At 42.7% G+C, this 16,148-nt stretch overlaps 1 protein-coding gene across 1 annotated transcript; it reads left to right on the top strand.

Moving 5' to 3' along the window:
* The first annotated feature begins 1,726 nt into the window (after positions 1–1,726).
* Positions 1,727–14,787, top strand: pi4k2b (phosphatidylinositol 4-kinase type 2 beta). Its single transcript, XM_080721994.1, has 11 exons — positions 1,727–2,287; positions 6,966–7,117; positions 8,768–8,848; positions 9,068–9,187; positions 9,604–9,735; positions 11,014–11,167; positions 11,608–11,663; positions 12,084–12,186; positions 12,291–12,424; positions 12,892–12,951; positions 13,238–14,787. The coding sequence occupies exons 1-11, from the start codon at positions 1,882–1,884 to the stop codon at positions 13,409–13,411; spliced, it is 1,572 nt and encodes a 523-aa protein (XP_080578120.1). The 5' UTR covers positions 1,727–1,881; the 3' UTR covers positions 13,412–14,787.
* Positions 14,788–16,148: the final 1,361 nt, after the last annotated feature.

The raw sequence follows: 16,148 nt of genomic DNA, 5'->3' as shown, positions 1-16,148 counted from the left end.
AGACAGACAGACAGACAGACAGACAGACAGACAGACAGACAGACAGACAGACAGGCAGGCAGGTAGGGTGTCCACACATGCGAGACTACACAGTATAAATCCCGAGTGTTAATTTAACCACTTAAAGGGATAGTTCACCCCCAAAATGACTTTTTTCTAAGTCAGTGGTTCCCTATAAGAAACAAAGTGCCTGCTTTGTTCCCGATGGAGACACAAAGAGTCTCCTCAAATTATTGGCTTAGGAATGCGACAGATGTTGTATTTATTTTGAGTAACCTATCCCTTTAAAGTTTACAAATACAAAAAGTCGGAGTGATAGATAATTTCACAGTGTACAGATCAAGCGAGGCAGAGGGGGATTAGGATGTAGTCGTAGTATTTCTGCTGTGCAAAACAGGCCGAAGCAGACACGGTGAAGAGAAAGCAGATCTGATGACAGAGGGTGAGAGGATGGAAGCATGCAAAATGATAGGATTATTCAATGCCTGGGTGTCTTTACTGCACGTCTTTGAACTTCTGCCTCTCCCCTCTCATCCTCCACCACCCCCCATCCCTCCCACTGTATGGATGGAGCTATGTTATGGATCCTCATCCCTCCCTCTCTCCTTCACCCCCCTAACCCCCACCTTGACAGATCACATGACTGCTGTGATACCAGCTGGCTGACTGCTCATTTGCATGTGTTTTAGCTACAGTCCCTTATTAGAAACAGTGTGTGTGTGTGTGTGTGTGTGTGTGTGTGTGTGTGTGTGTGTGTGTGTGTGTGTGTGTGTGTGTGTGTGTGTGTGTGTGTTGGGGGATATAAAGTAAGCTTTGTTGTTGCACAACGGTAGCTTATTGCTCACCAAAACTCATTTTTAAGTGAAACATCAAAATAATACAAATCAGCTCAAGCCCTCCAGTGGCTTAAAGCAAGGGTTAGGCTATAAAATTGTGGGTTGTAACACTAGTGTTCTGTAAAGTGTTCTGTAAAGTGTAGGCCTAATAAAGAGTGTTGATGATACTAGATGTTCTAGGTTGGCCCTTTAAATACAGGCCTAATTTTAACTTTGCACTCACTCATAAACAACCATTGACAGATAGGCTACACTACAGTGAGAGCAGAGACAGGAGAATGTGTCTGCGAGTTTATTTCTGTCGTCTAATTTCAGATGACAACATTAGAACATAAAGCTTAGACCTTGAACATAAAGTGACGCTTCAAGTGAACCAGAAGTATCTTGTGTGCCACTCAGCTCACAGCACAGAACTCTTCCCTCTGTGAATCACTATCGACATCTAGAGGCCATGAAGGATACTGCTACATGTCAACCCATAACACTAATGGAAAACGTTCACACGATATCTTCTGCATAGTACTGTGTTCTATCTGTCTGTCAATTCAAGTGAGCTTTATTGCCATGAGAAAACATACGTTTACATTGCCAAAGCAAGTGTCACAATAAATAAAATAAAAACAGTTGAAAATGGGGAACATAGTTGGAGGGGGTACAGCATGGGGGTACAGCATTCAATGATACTATCTGTATCATAAAATGTGTTCATTGTGGTCAGTGCCGTTTTATACCAAAAAAATTCTCCACAAAAATCTATTTGTTTTTGTTGATTGCTAGCTTGCCTTGTCGGTACTTTTCATAGGTACTTTTTTGCAAAGCAACACCGTCGTACTACGTAGTATAACACTAGACAATGGGGCGCATGCGCAGCCAACGAAGTAGGAAGCAGCCTTGACGGATTATGAGGCTGTTCAGTTCCAGCTGGCGTAAATAACATTGCAGGTTTCGGACCCATGTCCCTCCGGTAAAAAAGAAGAGTCGGTGTACAATGGAAGGCTGAAAAGTTGAATTCGACGCAACTCGTCATTGTAAAGTGAGCGCAAAAATGATGTTAGAATGCGACCCGTGCGAGACGGCGGTGGCGGACACCGGAGGAGCAACAGCGGCTTCTCCGTCGGAGTCCTCCAACTTTGGCTGCTCCTCTTCCTCCTCCCCCTCGGGACCGACGACGACGGTTCGGTTCGAGACGAACCGGACCGGCGGTCCTCTGCTGGGACTCTCGCTCGGCGGGGGCTCGAGCGGCTCGAACCCCGGCGGCGCCGTTAGGATCTCGGGCTCCTGCGAAAGCATCCTCACCGAGCTGGACACGGAAGAGGAGGGCTCCGGGGAAGAGGAGGCGCTGCTGCTGCCGTGCCTCGCCGGGAGCTCGTCGTCATCGGCGCGGGGCAGCGGCAGAGAGAAGCGCCGCCGACGGAACAGACACAGCTCCTCGTCCGAGCTGGCCTCGCCAGGTAAACAAACAGCGCTGAAAACGAATGGTTACACACAGGCTGTTTTTTATTTTTATTTATTATGTTTACTACAAACCCATTTCGCCTTTGTGTGTGTGTGTGTGTGTGTGTGTGTGTGTGTGTGTGTGTGTGTGTGTGTGTGTGTGTGTGTGTGTGTGTGTGTGTGTGTGTGTGTGTGTGTGTGTGTGTGTGTGTGTTCCGGCCAGGTGACGCAATAGCTCCATTTTGCTCATGTGGCTGTACCTGGTTGGCAGGACACACACACTCACACTTTGAAATGTTTATTATTATTTGTATAGCACATTTCAACGGGATCCACCCTATGTTCCCCAGGTTCTATGTTCCCCACAGGTTAAAATGCACCAGGTTAGCATTCACCAGCGTTAGTTTTACTGAGGTTAGTAGGGTTAATGTTAGGGTTAGGTTTAGGCATAGTTTTACTGAGGTTAGGGTTAGGGTTAAGGTTGAGCTAGGTTAAGGTTAGGTTTAGGTGGTAAAGGGGGAACGTAGAACTGGGGAACATAGATACGGTCCCCATTTCAACAACAAGGCTTTTTGGAAGCCAATTTTAGCCAATGGAATATGAAAAATCAGACAGATCCATGTTGATCACATGACTGTATAGATACTGCCTACCGATTTGCATGATTTGTGGACAAAATCTGTAGTGATTGTGTCCAAAGATGTTTTTTGCAAACATCGGCCTCATGGTGGCGCTAGAACAAGGCCATGTGAAAAATGTGGAGCAGAGGTTCTGAATTGGCATCCAGGGACTGGCAGGGAGTGTTTGTGCACAGTTTGGCTGCGACCGGGCCAACAGCGCTGGAGATGAGCTGTTAACAAACTAATGGGACGGACGGACACACACGGACGGACGGACGGACAGGGGCGAAAACATAATCTCCTGGCGGAGCCAATTACAGTGCAGAAGAGAGAAAAAGTTTTGGTTGGCAGGCACTTTTTATTTTTATTTTATTTTATGAACTTAAATGCCAATATCAAATTTACATTATTCATTTGTTGTTTTCTCCATGTTACTTTGATATTCCGGTGTTCACAATTAAATGCAAGGTGTGTTTGGAGCTATTAAAAGTCAGACTTTGTGGTGTGCAAAAATATTTAGTGTCACCAATTTAGTAGCCTATACATAAGTAACCTTACCTTAAAATAAATGGTGTATATTTATTTCTCTTTATGCATCAAGCGGCCTCTGAGAGCAGTTTTTCTATCATTTTCCATTAGCCTATAATCTAAACTAGGCCACAGGTAGGTTGACTAATGCTTGAATCAAACGGGTTTGTGTCCCATTTCCCCATGGCTATTATCAAACGGTGTCCTCATCTACCATGGCATGGCATGGTTGTGCCTATTCAGGGTTCTTAAATCACAGCACACCCATGGACTCAGTGCAGCAATAACCTATATTCAGTTCTTAAACATATGCAGCAGTAGTACCCTATATTCACTCGTTATTCAGTACTTTTAAACATCCAATGCTAAGACAATGCAGTACTTGTCAAATAATATCCCTGTGTATTCTGCTTGCAGTTTACTGTTTTCTAAAATGTTTCTAACTTTCTACATTGTGTTAAAAAAGTAATATTTTAATGCAGAGCAATGCAGTCTGCATGCGCTGTCTTTATTTACTGTAGGTAATTAATATTGATAATAGGTTCAAGAAGTTGTTGCATAATCTGCTAGACTGTGCACTACAATGTTCCAACAAATATAGGCTAATACAAGGTAACTACAAGTAAGGTAATACCGTATATGTCATAAATTATAATACAATTAAGATACTAAGTGATGAGAAATAAAGTGTATAAAATATAATTTTATACAATTTTCTGATTGGTGCAATGACTCAAGCATCACTGACATAGGAGCAGGATAATAGCATAACATAATGGAATTGCACCACCTTCCCTGGGTAATAAGTTGACACATGATTTATAGTTTGGTTGATGATAAAAGTCAACAAAAGTGTCATTGTACAGTCAGTGTGGCCGACAGAGACAGTCTATTTTACTTCCTTACTGAGTGTATACAGTATGTCTCTGCCTCCTGTGCTCACACTTTTTAATATCAAGTGGTTCATATTTGAGTGTGTTTACTGGTGTGCCGTCAGCCTTCTGCATATTTCATATTCATCCACCGCACACAGGACATGGTCGTTTAATGTGCCCAGTAGTGCTTTCTCACAGCAGGAGGGCTGCACACAGCACTAAGCAGTAAGCACTAGACTGACTGTAAGAAGGCTTACACAGGGAAAGGCTGGTTGCTTAGAAAGTACAGTTCTCTAACAAAAATGGAGCATAGCCAGAAACGTCATTGCTGGTGAAAGCCTGGAGTCAGTACACCACAACTCAGTTAAAAAGAAGAGTGGTTAATTGGCCTGGCTTTTAATGGGTGGTGGTGCTTTTTGGAGCTGTGTGCAGCTCCCTATACGTGGCTGTGTGGGTCTGTCTGTGTGTCTGTCTGTCTGTGTGTGTGTATGTAGCCTGACTTCGGCGCGTAACTAGTGCCGCACCATTTACGCCACTCGCGCAATATATACATCAAAATGTGCGGCTCGGCCGGGAATGGTGTTCTATTACCTTTCGTTCCGATCCGCCTTACCATGCCGACGTAATCGGCAAAAAACAACGCTTAATTGTCCCCATTGACTTATAATGGGACAATGCAAGAAATCACTTTCAAGTATTTTTCTCTCGTAAACCATAGGAGCTACAGTTTCAAACCTCGGAGAGGAGATTCATAATGATTTTAAGAATGAATCGAAAAATAATTACATCACTCGGCCTCATGGTGGCGCTATAACGGCCCACTTTACGTTTTGCCCCGTAACTCTTGAACCGTAGATCGGAAAATTAAAATTCTTTTTTCCCTGGATTCCTTGGGTCAAGACGCATCTCCCCATATAGGCCACGCCCATTTGCGCCAGGATAGATTTTCCGCCATCTTGAATTTTCTCCAAAACACACTTTTTGCTCCTTTTCCTACATATTTTCTTCAAATGTCACAAAAATCGGTACACATGATCCACACACACACACACACACACACACACACACACACACACACACACACACACACACACACACACACACACACACACACACACAGCTCCACTTCACACGGGTGTGATTTTTTGCGTTGTGTGGGGTATTGAACAACCAACACAAACTCATTCAGACTCAGTGATGTGCTGTGTGTTGCCTACAGTGCAGGTAATGGAACACTTCATCCGAGATAAAGATTGAAGATAAAGGTGCCTGTTACATAACGGCTGAAAAAGAAAACACTTAGCAGGGCACCTTGGCCGGGAAAATCCTGATCGTGTAACTATACGTGCTCTCCTGTGACCTGGAGCAGCGTGGGTCAAATTTCTTCCACCCTATTCCTCTTCTTCCTGCTTTGACTTCTTTCTTCTTTTATTCAACTGAAATGCTTCCCTTTGCTTTCCTCTCATCTCTCTGTAGATAAGTGGTGTCCTCTTTACTTGTTGATCTGTGTTGTGAAACACAGATCCAATATGAGCTTGCAAAACTGCCCTGAAAGTCACGTGATCATGGAGCGCTTACAAAAAAAAATCTTTTTTGGACCTCCAGAAATGTAATACTATAGGCATGATGGCGATTGCGAAATTGCATGTTTAACCCCCCGAGTTTGTATACGTACCATACCTGTGCCAACCCAGAGTTTCCAGAGTTTGGGCAGTTAAAAAAAAAAAAAAAAAAAAAAATCAAAAATGTTTTTTAGACCTCCAGAAATGTAATAGGCATGATGGCGATCGCGAAATTGCATGTTTAACCCCCATACCAACCCCATCTTTCAAACATGGCAGCCATGTTTGTTTACATTTGAAGAAAACATAATGGATGCTATATCATGAATGCCTGAACGGATTTCCAAGTGGATTCTTTTTGTTTGAAAGCTGTGAACAGCGTGCACACACGTGGTGCATGATCTAGACATGGGCGTGCATGATCCGTGCACTATGAATTACATGGAAGTCTATGGAGACTTGGCATCTTGGACCTTCAAAGAGATTTTTTAGATTGCAACAAATGTGTTAATTTAGAAGCAGGGTTTTTTGTGATAAAAAAAACCAACATAAAAAAATACTATATTAACCAATTGACATGAAAAAAATGTAATCAGCTAAAACGATTGGTCTGATTAACCACTTAAGCCTTGTATTATACAGTACTTTGTTGTACAATGACAGTGATGAGCTTGTAGATCTGCTATTTTCACTAGTTTATTAAAATAAATATTGTTCATGAATCGAAATCAAAGCAAAAGTTTTAAGTAATGGTGATATTGATTTGAAGTCCTATCACCCAGCCCTACACAGTCGCTCCCTCCATTCCTGCCATTCCTTTCCCGCTGTGTTGCATCCCATCATCTCTCCTGTGACTCAGCGTGACTGATGGTGAACATATGGGTTCTCATCGTCAGCTGACTGTTCTGCATGTGTGGGGAGGAGAGGGGAGAAGACGTGTCATGTCATATGATTAGACCATACGCTGCATGTGTGTTTGGTTGCCTTTCATCAAAGCTGTGAGGAGGAGGTGGGATATGTGTCAGCTGTGTGTACGTACACACACACACACACACACACACACACTACACACTCATACAACTCTCCTGTATTTCCTCCCTCCCCTCCCAGGTGCGAACAGTGGAGACTTCAATCATTTCCCAGAGGACCCAGAGTTTGCTGATATCATCCAAAGGGCAGAACAAGCTATTGAGAGTGGAGTGTTTCCCGCCAGGATTTCCCAGGGTTCCAGCGGGAGCTACTTCGTCAAAGATCCCAAAGGGGTAAGGAGAGGGTAGGATGAGGAGGAGGAGGAGGGGAGTGGATGGGAGCCTGGTTAGTCGGATCCCTTTTGTGTTGTTTTGTTACGGTGTGGCCTAGGGGCCGGAACCATATACAAACCCTTGTTAGAGACAATATCACAGGATTGCAGTCAGAGTTACAGGATTGGTTGAGTCAATTCAATTGTGAGTCTTTAGCCTATACAATCTATGCAACTAGTCCGTACCCGTTTGAAGTTATGAGCACCCAAAGTGAAGAGTTTGGAGGAACACTGGGAAGGGAGAGCGTGACATTTGTAGAATTATATAGGAGGATAGCCTGTCCCTGCTATCTAACATCACATCAAACTTTACTAAGCTAAGCTACATGCTAGGCTAACGCTATGGGAGATGTGGCAGACTGACATTCATATCCTCGGTGTTAGTTTAATGCAGATATCTATAAGCTTACAATGAAAATGGCAGATCTACAAGCTCACAGTGACACAACCACAATGCAACACACAATCAGGCTTCACATGTCTATTTGGTTACGGTACATTGATTTAAATCATTGATCTTAACAGTCAGACATCCATATGAAGGCCACGACACACATGGAGAGAGAGAGAGTGGATAATAGGGAGGCCCTAGGTAGCGATTAGCCAAGAATGCATTTTCATTTGTGGAGTAGATGCAAAAGGAGAGCAATCTAACACATATTCAACTTCCCCACATGCAAGCTGTTCAGGGAGGGTGTTGTTGACCAAAGATCCACTTCTCTGAATGACGTGGGGGTTCAGTGCCTTGCTCAAGAGCACTACTATGAATTTGGTTTTGTGAAAGGCGGCCTCAGTCACAAAGCCCACAGGCCCCACACACATTCAGGCTGCCACCAGTCACTAATGTGATCTCATCAGGTTCTGGAAGAGAGTCAGAGAGCTTGAATGTGTGAAGAGAAAGAGGAATAAAATAAAGGAAATTAACAGGGGGGAGAGAGGAGGGAGAGAGGGTTGGAATGTAGCTGAGTGCAGGAAGGACCTGGATGAGGATGTGAGGCAAACAACGGTTCAAATGTAGGCCTTTCCTGTTGCTATGGCACCCCAGCCAGGGGTTTGCTGTTGAATAATGTAGCCAGTGATGCTTCCATTGATAACGGATATCTTAGTGTGATCACATTAACACTAACAGATTTTACTTGTTTGCACACTGTGTCATGCACCGAAAATATCCCATCTATAAGCTTAAAATGCTCTGCACTGTGATGCGTTGTGAACTTGTAGATTGGCTATTTTCAGTGAGCAACACCGGCACGCAAATTAAATATAAAATCAGGAGTAATGTGCACTTGCTAGGAGAGGGCATTGATCCATGTATGGCTTGTTAATAGTGTCTCTCTGACTCTTATTCTCTTGCCTTTGGATCATTTGTAGTTGTAGGCTCTTTTTCTTTCTGTGCTTTGTTCTCAATCTCATCTGTCTCTATTAAGCCCTCTTTATGCTCTTTCTCTTATGCTATATGTGATCTTATTCACCCATTCTTTCCATCAGTATAATCCTCTAGGCTTTGTGAACATATCCATTGGTCTTGTTAATACAGTTTATACATTGGATCTAGAATGGGTCATTTATGTGTTTGGTTTCTTTATGTTTGCTTTTGCCTCTCTATCTGTAGAAAATCATAGGTGTTTTCAAACCAAAGTCAGAAGAGCCTTACGGTCACCTGAACCCCAAATGGACCAAATACTTCCATAAGGTTTGTATTGCATGTTTTGTGTGTCCAGCAACAGAAACACTATAAACAGACATGTCTCTAAGAAGTGTTAAACATCCAAAAGCAAAGCACTTAACATTAATAGCTGTGCAAGACAGGGCAATGTCTTCCCTTTCCTTCCTTAACCTTAATTTGTTTTCCTCTGCTCCTTCTTCCCCCCCCATGGACCTCCCCATCCTTCCTTCGTTCCCTCCTCTGTAGTTGTGCTGTCCCTGTTGTTTTGGTCGAGGCTGCCTGTTGCCCAACCAGGGCTACCTCTCAGAGGCTGCTGCCTCGCTGGTCGACACCAAACTTGGCCTAGGAGTGGTGCCCAAAACCAAGGTGAGGCTCTATGTCCACTGGAGCGTGGGCATCGTCTAAATCCATAACCTCCAATTATAACAAAGACTTAGATGGCAATTCTATTGAATGTAATCAAATGTATGTCATGTTAACCGCTGTCAACCGGTCATACCCAGCCGGCAGGTCATTACAAAAGATTTCCAAAATTGGTGATTTATAATTTACAGCTTGTTCATCAGCTATTTTCACTACTCGTATAGTAAATTAGTAATGGGGTTTATCCACTTAAACCCCAGTGTCCTAGTGTTGTAAATTGGCTATTTGGGGGAGAGATTTGGTATAGAGGGAAGGGTAAGGATAGGGGGACCTCTGTCAACAAAGTATATATGGCTCAAGTGGTTAGCACAACCTGAATGTGAATCTATTTTGAGTCAAGTTTCTGTTTTTACTGTCAGGTGGTCTATCTATCCAGTGAGACGTTCCACTACAGTGCTATCGATAGAGCCAAGTCCAGGGGAAAGAAGTATGCCTTAGAGAAGGTCCCTAAGGTGGGACGACGCTTCCACAGAGTGGGCTTGCCACCCAAGGTAACATCAGTCATTTCTGTCATTATGTACAGTAGCTGCATGCCTTGTCTGCAGAGCTTAGGCCAAGTAAAGCTAAGGCTGATCAAATCAGCACCGTTGAAATATGTATTTATTGTTTTATACATTTTATTTATAATATGCAAGGCATTTTAACTTATTTCATTCACTTTAATGATTTATTATTGTCTTTGTAACTGAAAAGACCTATACAGGAAGTTATTTAAAGCCATACTGTGTAAGATGCCCAACTAGTGGTCATTAGCCCTATAGCAAACCGCGGTCGCGTCCGCGTCTTTCGGACGTTTTTCGTACCTTCAGACCCCCGCGTCTGCCTCCACCTCGCTGAGATCTATCTTTTAAGGGGTCCCTTGTTCCTGTGCGTTCAGTAATTCCAGAGATACGGACTCCTTCACCCTGCCTGGTAGGCGAAATTACCTAGAGAAGGGATGGTACAAACGGGCGACAACAAATATGGCTGCCATAGCGACCCCACTTCAAGATGCGCTGTGATTGGCCGGCAGTTGTATAACCCTCGCTGTGATTGGCCGGTAGTGTGATGACGCAATTTTGGCGCGAGATCCGGTCCACGGCAAGGATCTCAGTTTACATACAGAGAAGGCTTTACAGGCTGAAATTCACGGCGCGGATCTTCTAAAACTTTTGTGATTTAATAGTTAGGAGAATTTTAAGATTTGTTTTATAAAAAAAGTTACATAGTACAACTTTAAGGAAGGCAGCAGACGTACTATTTTAACTCTCATGTTGTTGATCATCACACCGTTTGCTTATCACTACATCTAGCACATCAGTTATACTACAGTGAGTGAACAAATACTTGATTATACAAGATGTGACCGGTTTAGATAATATATGTACAAGATGTGACCGGTTTAGATAATGTATGTACAAGATGTGACCGGTTTAGATAATGTATGTACAAGATATTATGGGTTTAGATTACTGTGTGTTCAAGATTGGATAGGTTTAGATCATGTGTGTTCTAGATAAGAGAGGTTTAAATGAATGGGATTAGGTGAATACCTGAGAGCCAACACCAACACACATTTGTCATTTGTTTGCCTTGTACAAAGAAATGTATGTTTTCTGTTTAGTTTTTTCCCCTGAAGACGGTGTATTAGTTTTTCCTTGATTGGATGCAACGCTGGGTCATATAAAATCTTTATTTTTAGTTTTAAATGTGTTCTAGACATGCCAGGTTTAAATGATGTGTGTTCTACTGTAGATGTGACAGGTTCCTTCTCTTCTGTCTATGTCCAGGTTGGTTCATTTCAGCTGTTTGTGGAGGGTTACCATGAAGCAGACTATTGGTTGAGGCGCTTTGAGGCGGATCCACTGCCAGAGAACATCAGGAAACAGCTGCAGTCACAGTTTGAGAGGCTGGTGGTGTTGGACTACGTTATCAGAAACACAGGTGTGTGTGTGTGTTCTATGTTTACACTTTAGATTACTGTGTACTGAGTTTAGATAGACCATTGCATAATAGTCCTAGATCCACCTCTTTATCACCCTCACATGCTGATTCTTAACGATTCTTAACAGTATTCTTAACGATCAAGTAAATGTAATTTACATCAAGTGTGTTTGGTAACAGTTAGTCATTTACTGGTATTGTTGTCAGAGCTCAATTGAAAAGGGAAGTCATCAGAGCTTTCTTCATGAGAAATGTCATGATGGGTGTGTCAGGAAGAAGTCAGGAAATGTTTTTATTCGTTTAGCACAAGGGCAGGGCTGATGACCAATAGCTTCTATTCTGAAACCTTTTAGGTGCTCAGTTCGGTGCTCCTCCCACTAGCGATTATCTCTATTTATGTCTATTATTTCTTAAAAATACAAATAATTCTCCTTCCTCAGACCGAGGGAATGACAACTGGTTGATCAAGTATGAGAAGCCAGGAGAGGGACAGAAGGTGAGACCTGGTTTGACTTTGCACAGACAAACACGTCATTGTTTTCAGTAGTAGTTAACAGCATGTAGGGCAAAGGGGAGATGGGGACACGCTGGCTACAGCTGTACAGCATGTCACTAACCTCATGTGCTCTGCTTGAGTCATACATTGGATAGATATACTGTACAGTCTCATATCTATATACGGTTTCTCTCTCACGCGCGCGCACACACGCACACACTAATAAACTACCAAAGGTTGTCAGCTACCTGCTGGATTAAGTGAGTCAGTTTTTGGCGATTACACACTGATTTATACTTGAGTGACACTGTTGAAGAAGCTAAATTCAAATAAGTTGTTTTCGTGCAGTGATCCGTCGCCGAACACTTTGTTGCTGAAACATACACATGAGGATTAATGCTCTCTCCAATCCTGGTGTAGGACACAGAGTGGCCAGAAAACAGTCCAGACTCCTGCATCAAAATAGCAGCCATAGATAACGGCCTTGCATTCCCCTTTAAACACCCGGATGAATGGAGAGCCTGTAAGTTGGTTTTGTATCTCTGTATTGACCATGCATCATCCTCTCCCCCCTGTTGGAATGTGTAATGTGAATATGAATCCCTACTGTTGTGCTCTCTCTGTTAGACCCTTTCCACTGGGCGTGGCTGCCCCAGGCCAAAGTGGCCTTCTCCCAGGAGACCAGAGACCTGGTGCTGTCCCATCTCTCAGACATGAACTTTGTCCAGGACCTCTGTGAGGATCTCTATGAAATGTTTAAGGTAACTACCACTCAGATGAAACACATTCAAGTAATCTTGTATTGTATGAATATAATCTCCAAGAGAGTTGGTTTGTTTAGTTTTGTCAGAGCACAGTCTCTGCAATCTCCTTGCTTTCGGTTTGTGTATACAATATCTATTATTTATAAAGATATTTTATAAACAGCCACACGTTTTGTATAACCTTTTTAAGTTCACTTAAGTTTCTAGTTCCTTTTCTTATTTACGCTCTGACTTCCATAAACGTGTGACGTCTACAAAGAATGTCACAGTGATGCTCTGCCATCTATCAAGCAAAAGCTATCTACCTCACTTTAGTGTGAACCTGATCCCATCTTAACCTTTCACATGAAGAGGGAATGTAAAAAAAATTAAAATAAAGAATGAAAATAACATAAGTAAATGTAACTTTCTTCCAGCTAGAAATGAACAACTGTAAGTAACCTGCTTTATTTTCCTATCTTCAGACGGATAAAGGCTTTGACAAAACCATGTTTGAGAGACAGATGTCAGTTATGAGGGGGCAGGTGAGCACAAGCTTTTGTTGTGAACCATACAGTTTTCAAGTCAATCTTTTCTGACCCATTTTCATGTCTTCCTTTCCCTCATATTCATCTTGTCTTGCTCTCTTTCTTTCCTGCATGTCCATGTCTCTGTGCCCCCTCAACCGCTCCACTTTCATGTCAATCATTCTTCCTATCCCTTCCTCCTTCCCACTATGCCAACTTCTCCCTCCTCTTCTTTCACACCACAACGTGGTGTCTTCTTTTGGGTCCTACTCCTTACTCTTTCCACCACGCTCTCGCCCTTCAGGTGTTGAACCTGAGTCAGGCGCTGAAGGACGGGAAGAGCCCCATCCAGCTGGTGCAGATGCCCCGGGTGGTGGTGGAGCGCAGCCGCTCCGGAGGCCAGGGACGCGTGGTCACCCTGGGCAACGCCTTCACACAAACCTTCCACTGCAAGCGTCCCTTCTTCACCTCCTGGTAGTCGGAAGGTGAGGGGCCTGGAGGGATTGTGGGGGTTCTAAAGAGAAGACAAAGCACTTTGGCTGAGATTTATACCCCAACTTCTTCTTGTTCTCCTATCAGGAAAGAGGAGGAATGACGAGGAGGGGGGAAGGTGAGAGTAGCATCACACTGGACGTTGGTCTTTATGTCCTCTTGCCAGAAGGGAAGGCAAGTGGAAGTAATGTGTGATCAAGGGAAAAGAGGGTATGATGGTAGAAAAGAAGGGCTTGTGAGAACCAACGGGTGTAGGATCCTCCCGTTTTCTTTGAAGGGACTAACGTGTAGAGCGGAGAGGCATTCTGGGAAGAGGAAGCTGGAGAGACTGGCATACCAGTGTCTCCTAGAGACCGTGTGGTTGTATGGTTACCGTGGTAACCTGACTGGGGGTGGTTCAGCTTTTACTCACGTTGGCTTTGTTTATTGTTAGGCAGAAAGGAGGGTGGGTGTTTTTCGTTTACCCACCCAAAGTACCCACTAAAGCCTCTTGCATGGTCTCTCTCTGAGGCCTGCAGCCAAAGAACATGCGCTTCTATTCCACCATCTACTGAAAGACTTGAGGTCTAAGAGTATTTGGGATTCTTTGAAATGACTAGGACCGGTTTCAGAGATCTGGGACATTTATTCCTGATCTGGGACACTGTCCCAAGCCTTGCCTTTTCAGTTGTTGGCTAAAACAGGCAAGTGCTTGCACTGCCGTGAAACATTTTATTAGTTTCTCACACCAGGCTAATCATCTGATTTGAAAGGATTCTATCTCCCATTTGACCCTACACAGCAACATTCTGAGTGTTCATTTCATTTTGAGTATAAAACATTGACTCTTAAAGGTCACTTGTTATACTTTGTGTAGTGTTATATAACCAAATAACCAATTTGTGACTGTCAAAGTGAAACCCAGTGTCTTCAACTCTCACTACTGCCAAAATCCTTTCAAAGAAAGATTAATGAAAGGCTTCAATATTGTCAAAACTTGAACACAAATTGTAGAAAGGCAAAAGACGGTCACATTGCTTGAATGTAACTTGTTAAGTTTACGGTTTCTACACAGATTCTTCTCCGCATCATTTCATTGTGAGGGAATTCTGTCAAAAATAGGATTTTCTTGCAACAATGAATGTATTTGTTGTTTGACATGTATTTAAATAAGCTTGCTCTTGAAACATTGTGGCAAGTGAGGGAAACACGTCCTTCCGTTTTACATCACAGTATATGAGGAAAAAAAAGATTGAGGACAATATACCACATGCTTGGTGCTGTTTGGTTTTCCTATGTATGCATCTTGAACTTTTTATTCCAACCGAATGATTGTATGAGTAGAATTGTATATTTAAATAAAAATAACAAAATAAATTTGGGATTGGTTACATATAAATGCCCCCTTTTTGTGTTTGGTTTTGAGTGCACTGACATATTAAGTTGCATAATATGCACCTGTATAACACATCCATTGAAAAAAGTCAGTCTGCTGGTGATATTTGAATAACTGCTGACAGGTGACTAGTAAGGAAGGAAACTGTGGTTTCTAAACAACACATCCTCAAAGAGATAACGCAACATCCCTAGACGTTGACATGATGTTATGCTCAGCAGAGAGCTGACTAACCGGCCAGTTTAGTCAAGCGTTGTAACGGCAAGGCTAGCAGAACATGTTGTTATAGACCTGTGGCAAAGCTTTAGCAAAGTGTACAGTAGTCCTAATGATTAACTAGATGATGGAGGGCTGTAATGGCCCTGGGCCGAGGTGAGCTATTAATAGGTGTTGAAAACAATGAAAAGAGAAAGCATTTTAACAGTCTGGAGCTTCCTCAACCATTTAATTTAACTTGTATCAAAAACGGTTTTACTTATAGTTTTTCCGTAAAAACGTAAAGACTCAGTTCATGTAAATCCAGCCTAATGTTCCAAGTAGGAAGACAAAAAGAAAATAAACTCTTAGACATTTGTGGCTCTATATTAAAATATTATTTAGATTTGTAAAATAACACATTTTGGATTTTGAAGACAACAGATCATTCTAGCCATGCCTGACAAGTACTTTCCCTATTCCTGTAGCAGTGCCTAATGTTTTTTAGGTCTCATTCAAAGCCTCTCAGGAACCATTTTTCCTCTCTTCAAACTGATATTGAAACCTGATTGCCAATCCTGGCTCAGCACTCCTCCCTGAATAAACAGCAAGTCTTCTAACTGCAGGGCCTATGCTTGTGGCCGTGGTGTATTCGAAATTCAGGGTTTTGGAAGCAGGCCTGGTTCATCTCTGCCACATCCTTTATGGGCAAAAAAGGAATTTAGGGAGCAATGCCAGCAACCTTAAAAAGCATCCTTAGAGCTGGACATCATTGCCATGGCAACATCATGAAAATGCTATGGTAACCAAGAATCTTGCTAGGCTAATCCTGAAAAGTAAGCATGGATTAGTATACAAACCCTCAGGCGATTGACGCCAAGCAACACAAGATGCTAATGCATAGTCTTATAAAGTAAAGAATCCTAATTGAACATAGTTCAGTACAGATAATGGTTTTATTGCCAGACCCATGAAATGGGTAGGCCTACATAAGCAAATGTCGGTCTGTTCCTTTTCTATATAAAGGGTATATATGATGATGACATGATGATGACATGCCTACAAAAGGCATGATGTCATAAATGATGATGACAGACGGGGGGTCTGGCACAACCAGGTTGACCTGGTCTAGTTATTTACCACTTTCAACCTG

This window comes from Nannobrachium achirus (genome assembly GCF_963921795.1).
Source record: "Nannobrachium achirus genome assembly, chromosome: 3".
NCBI lineage: Eukaryota > Metazoa > Chordata > Actinopteri > Myctophiformes > Myctophidae > Nannobrachium > Nannobrachium achirus.
The sequence above is the reverse complement of the archived record's forward strand: the minus strand, read 5'-3'. Positions and strand labels throughout refer to the sequence as shown.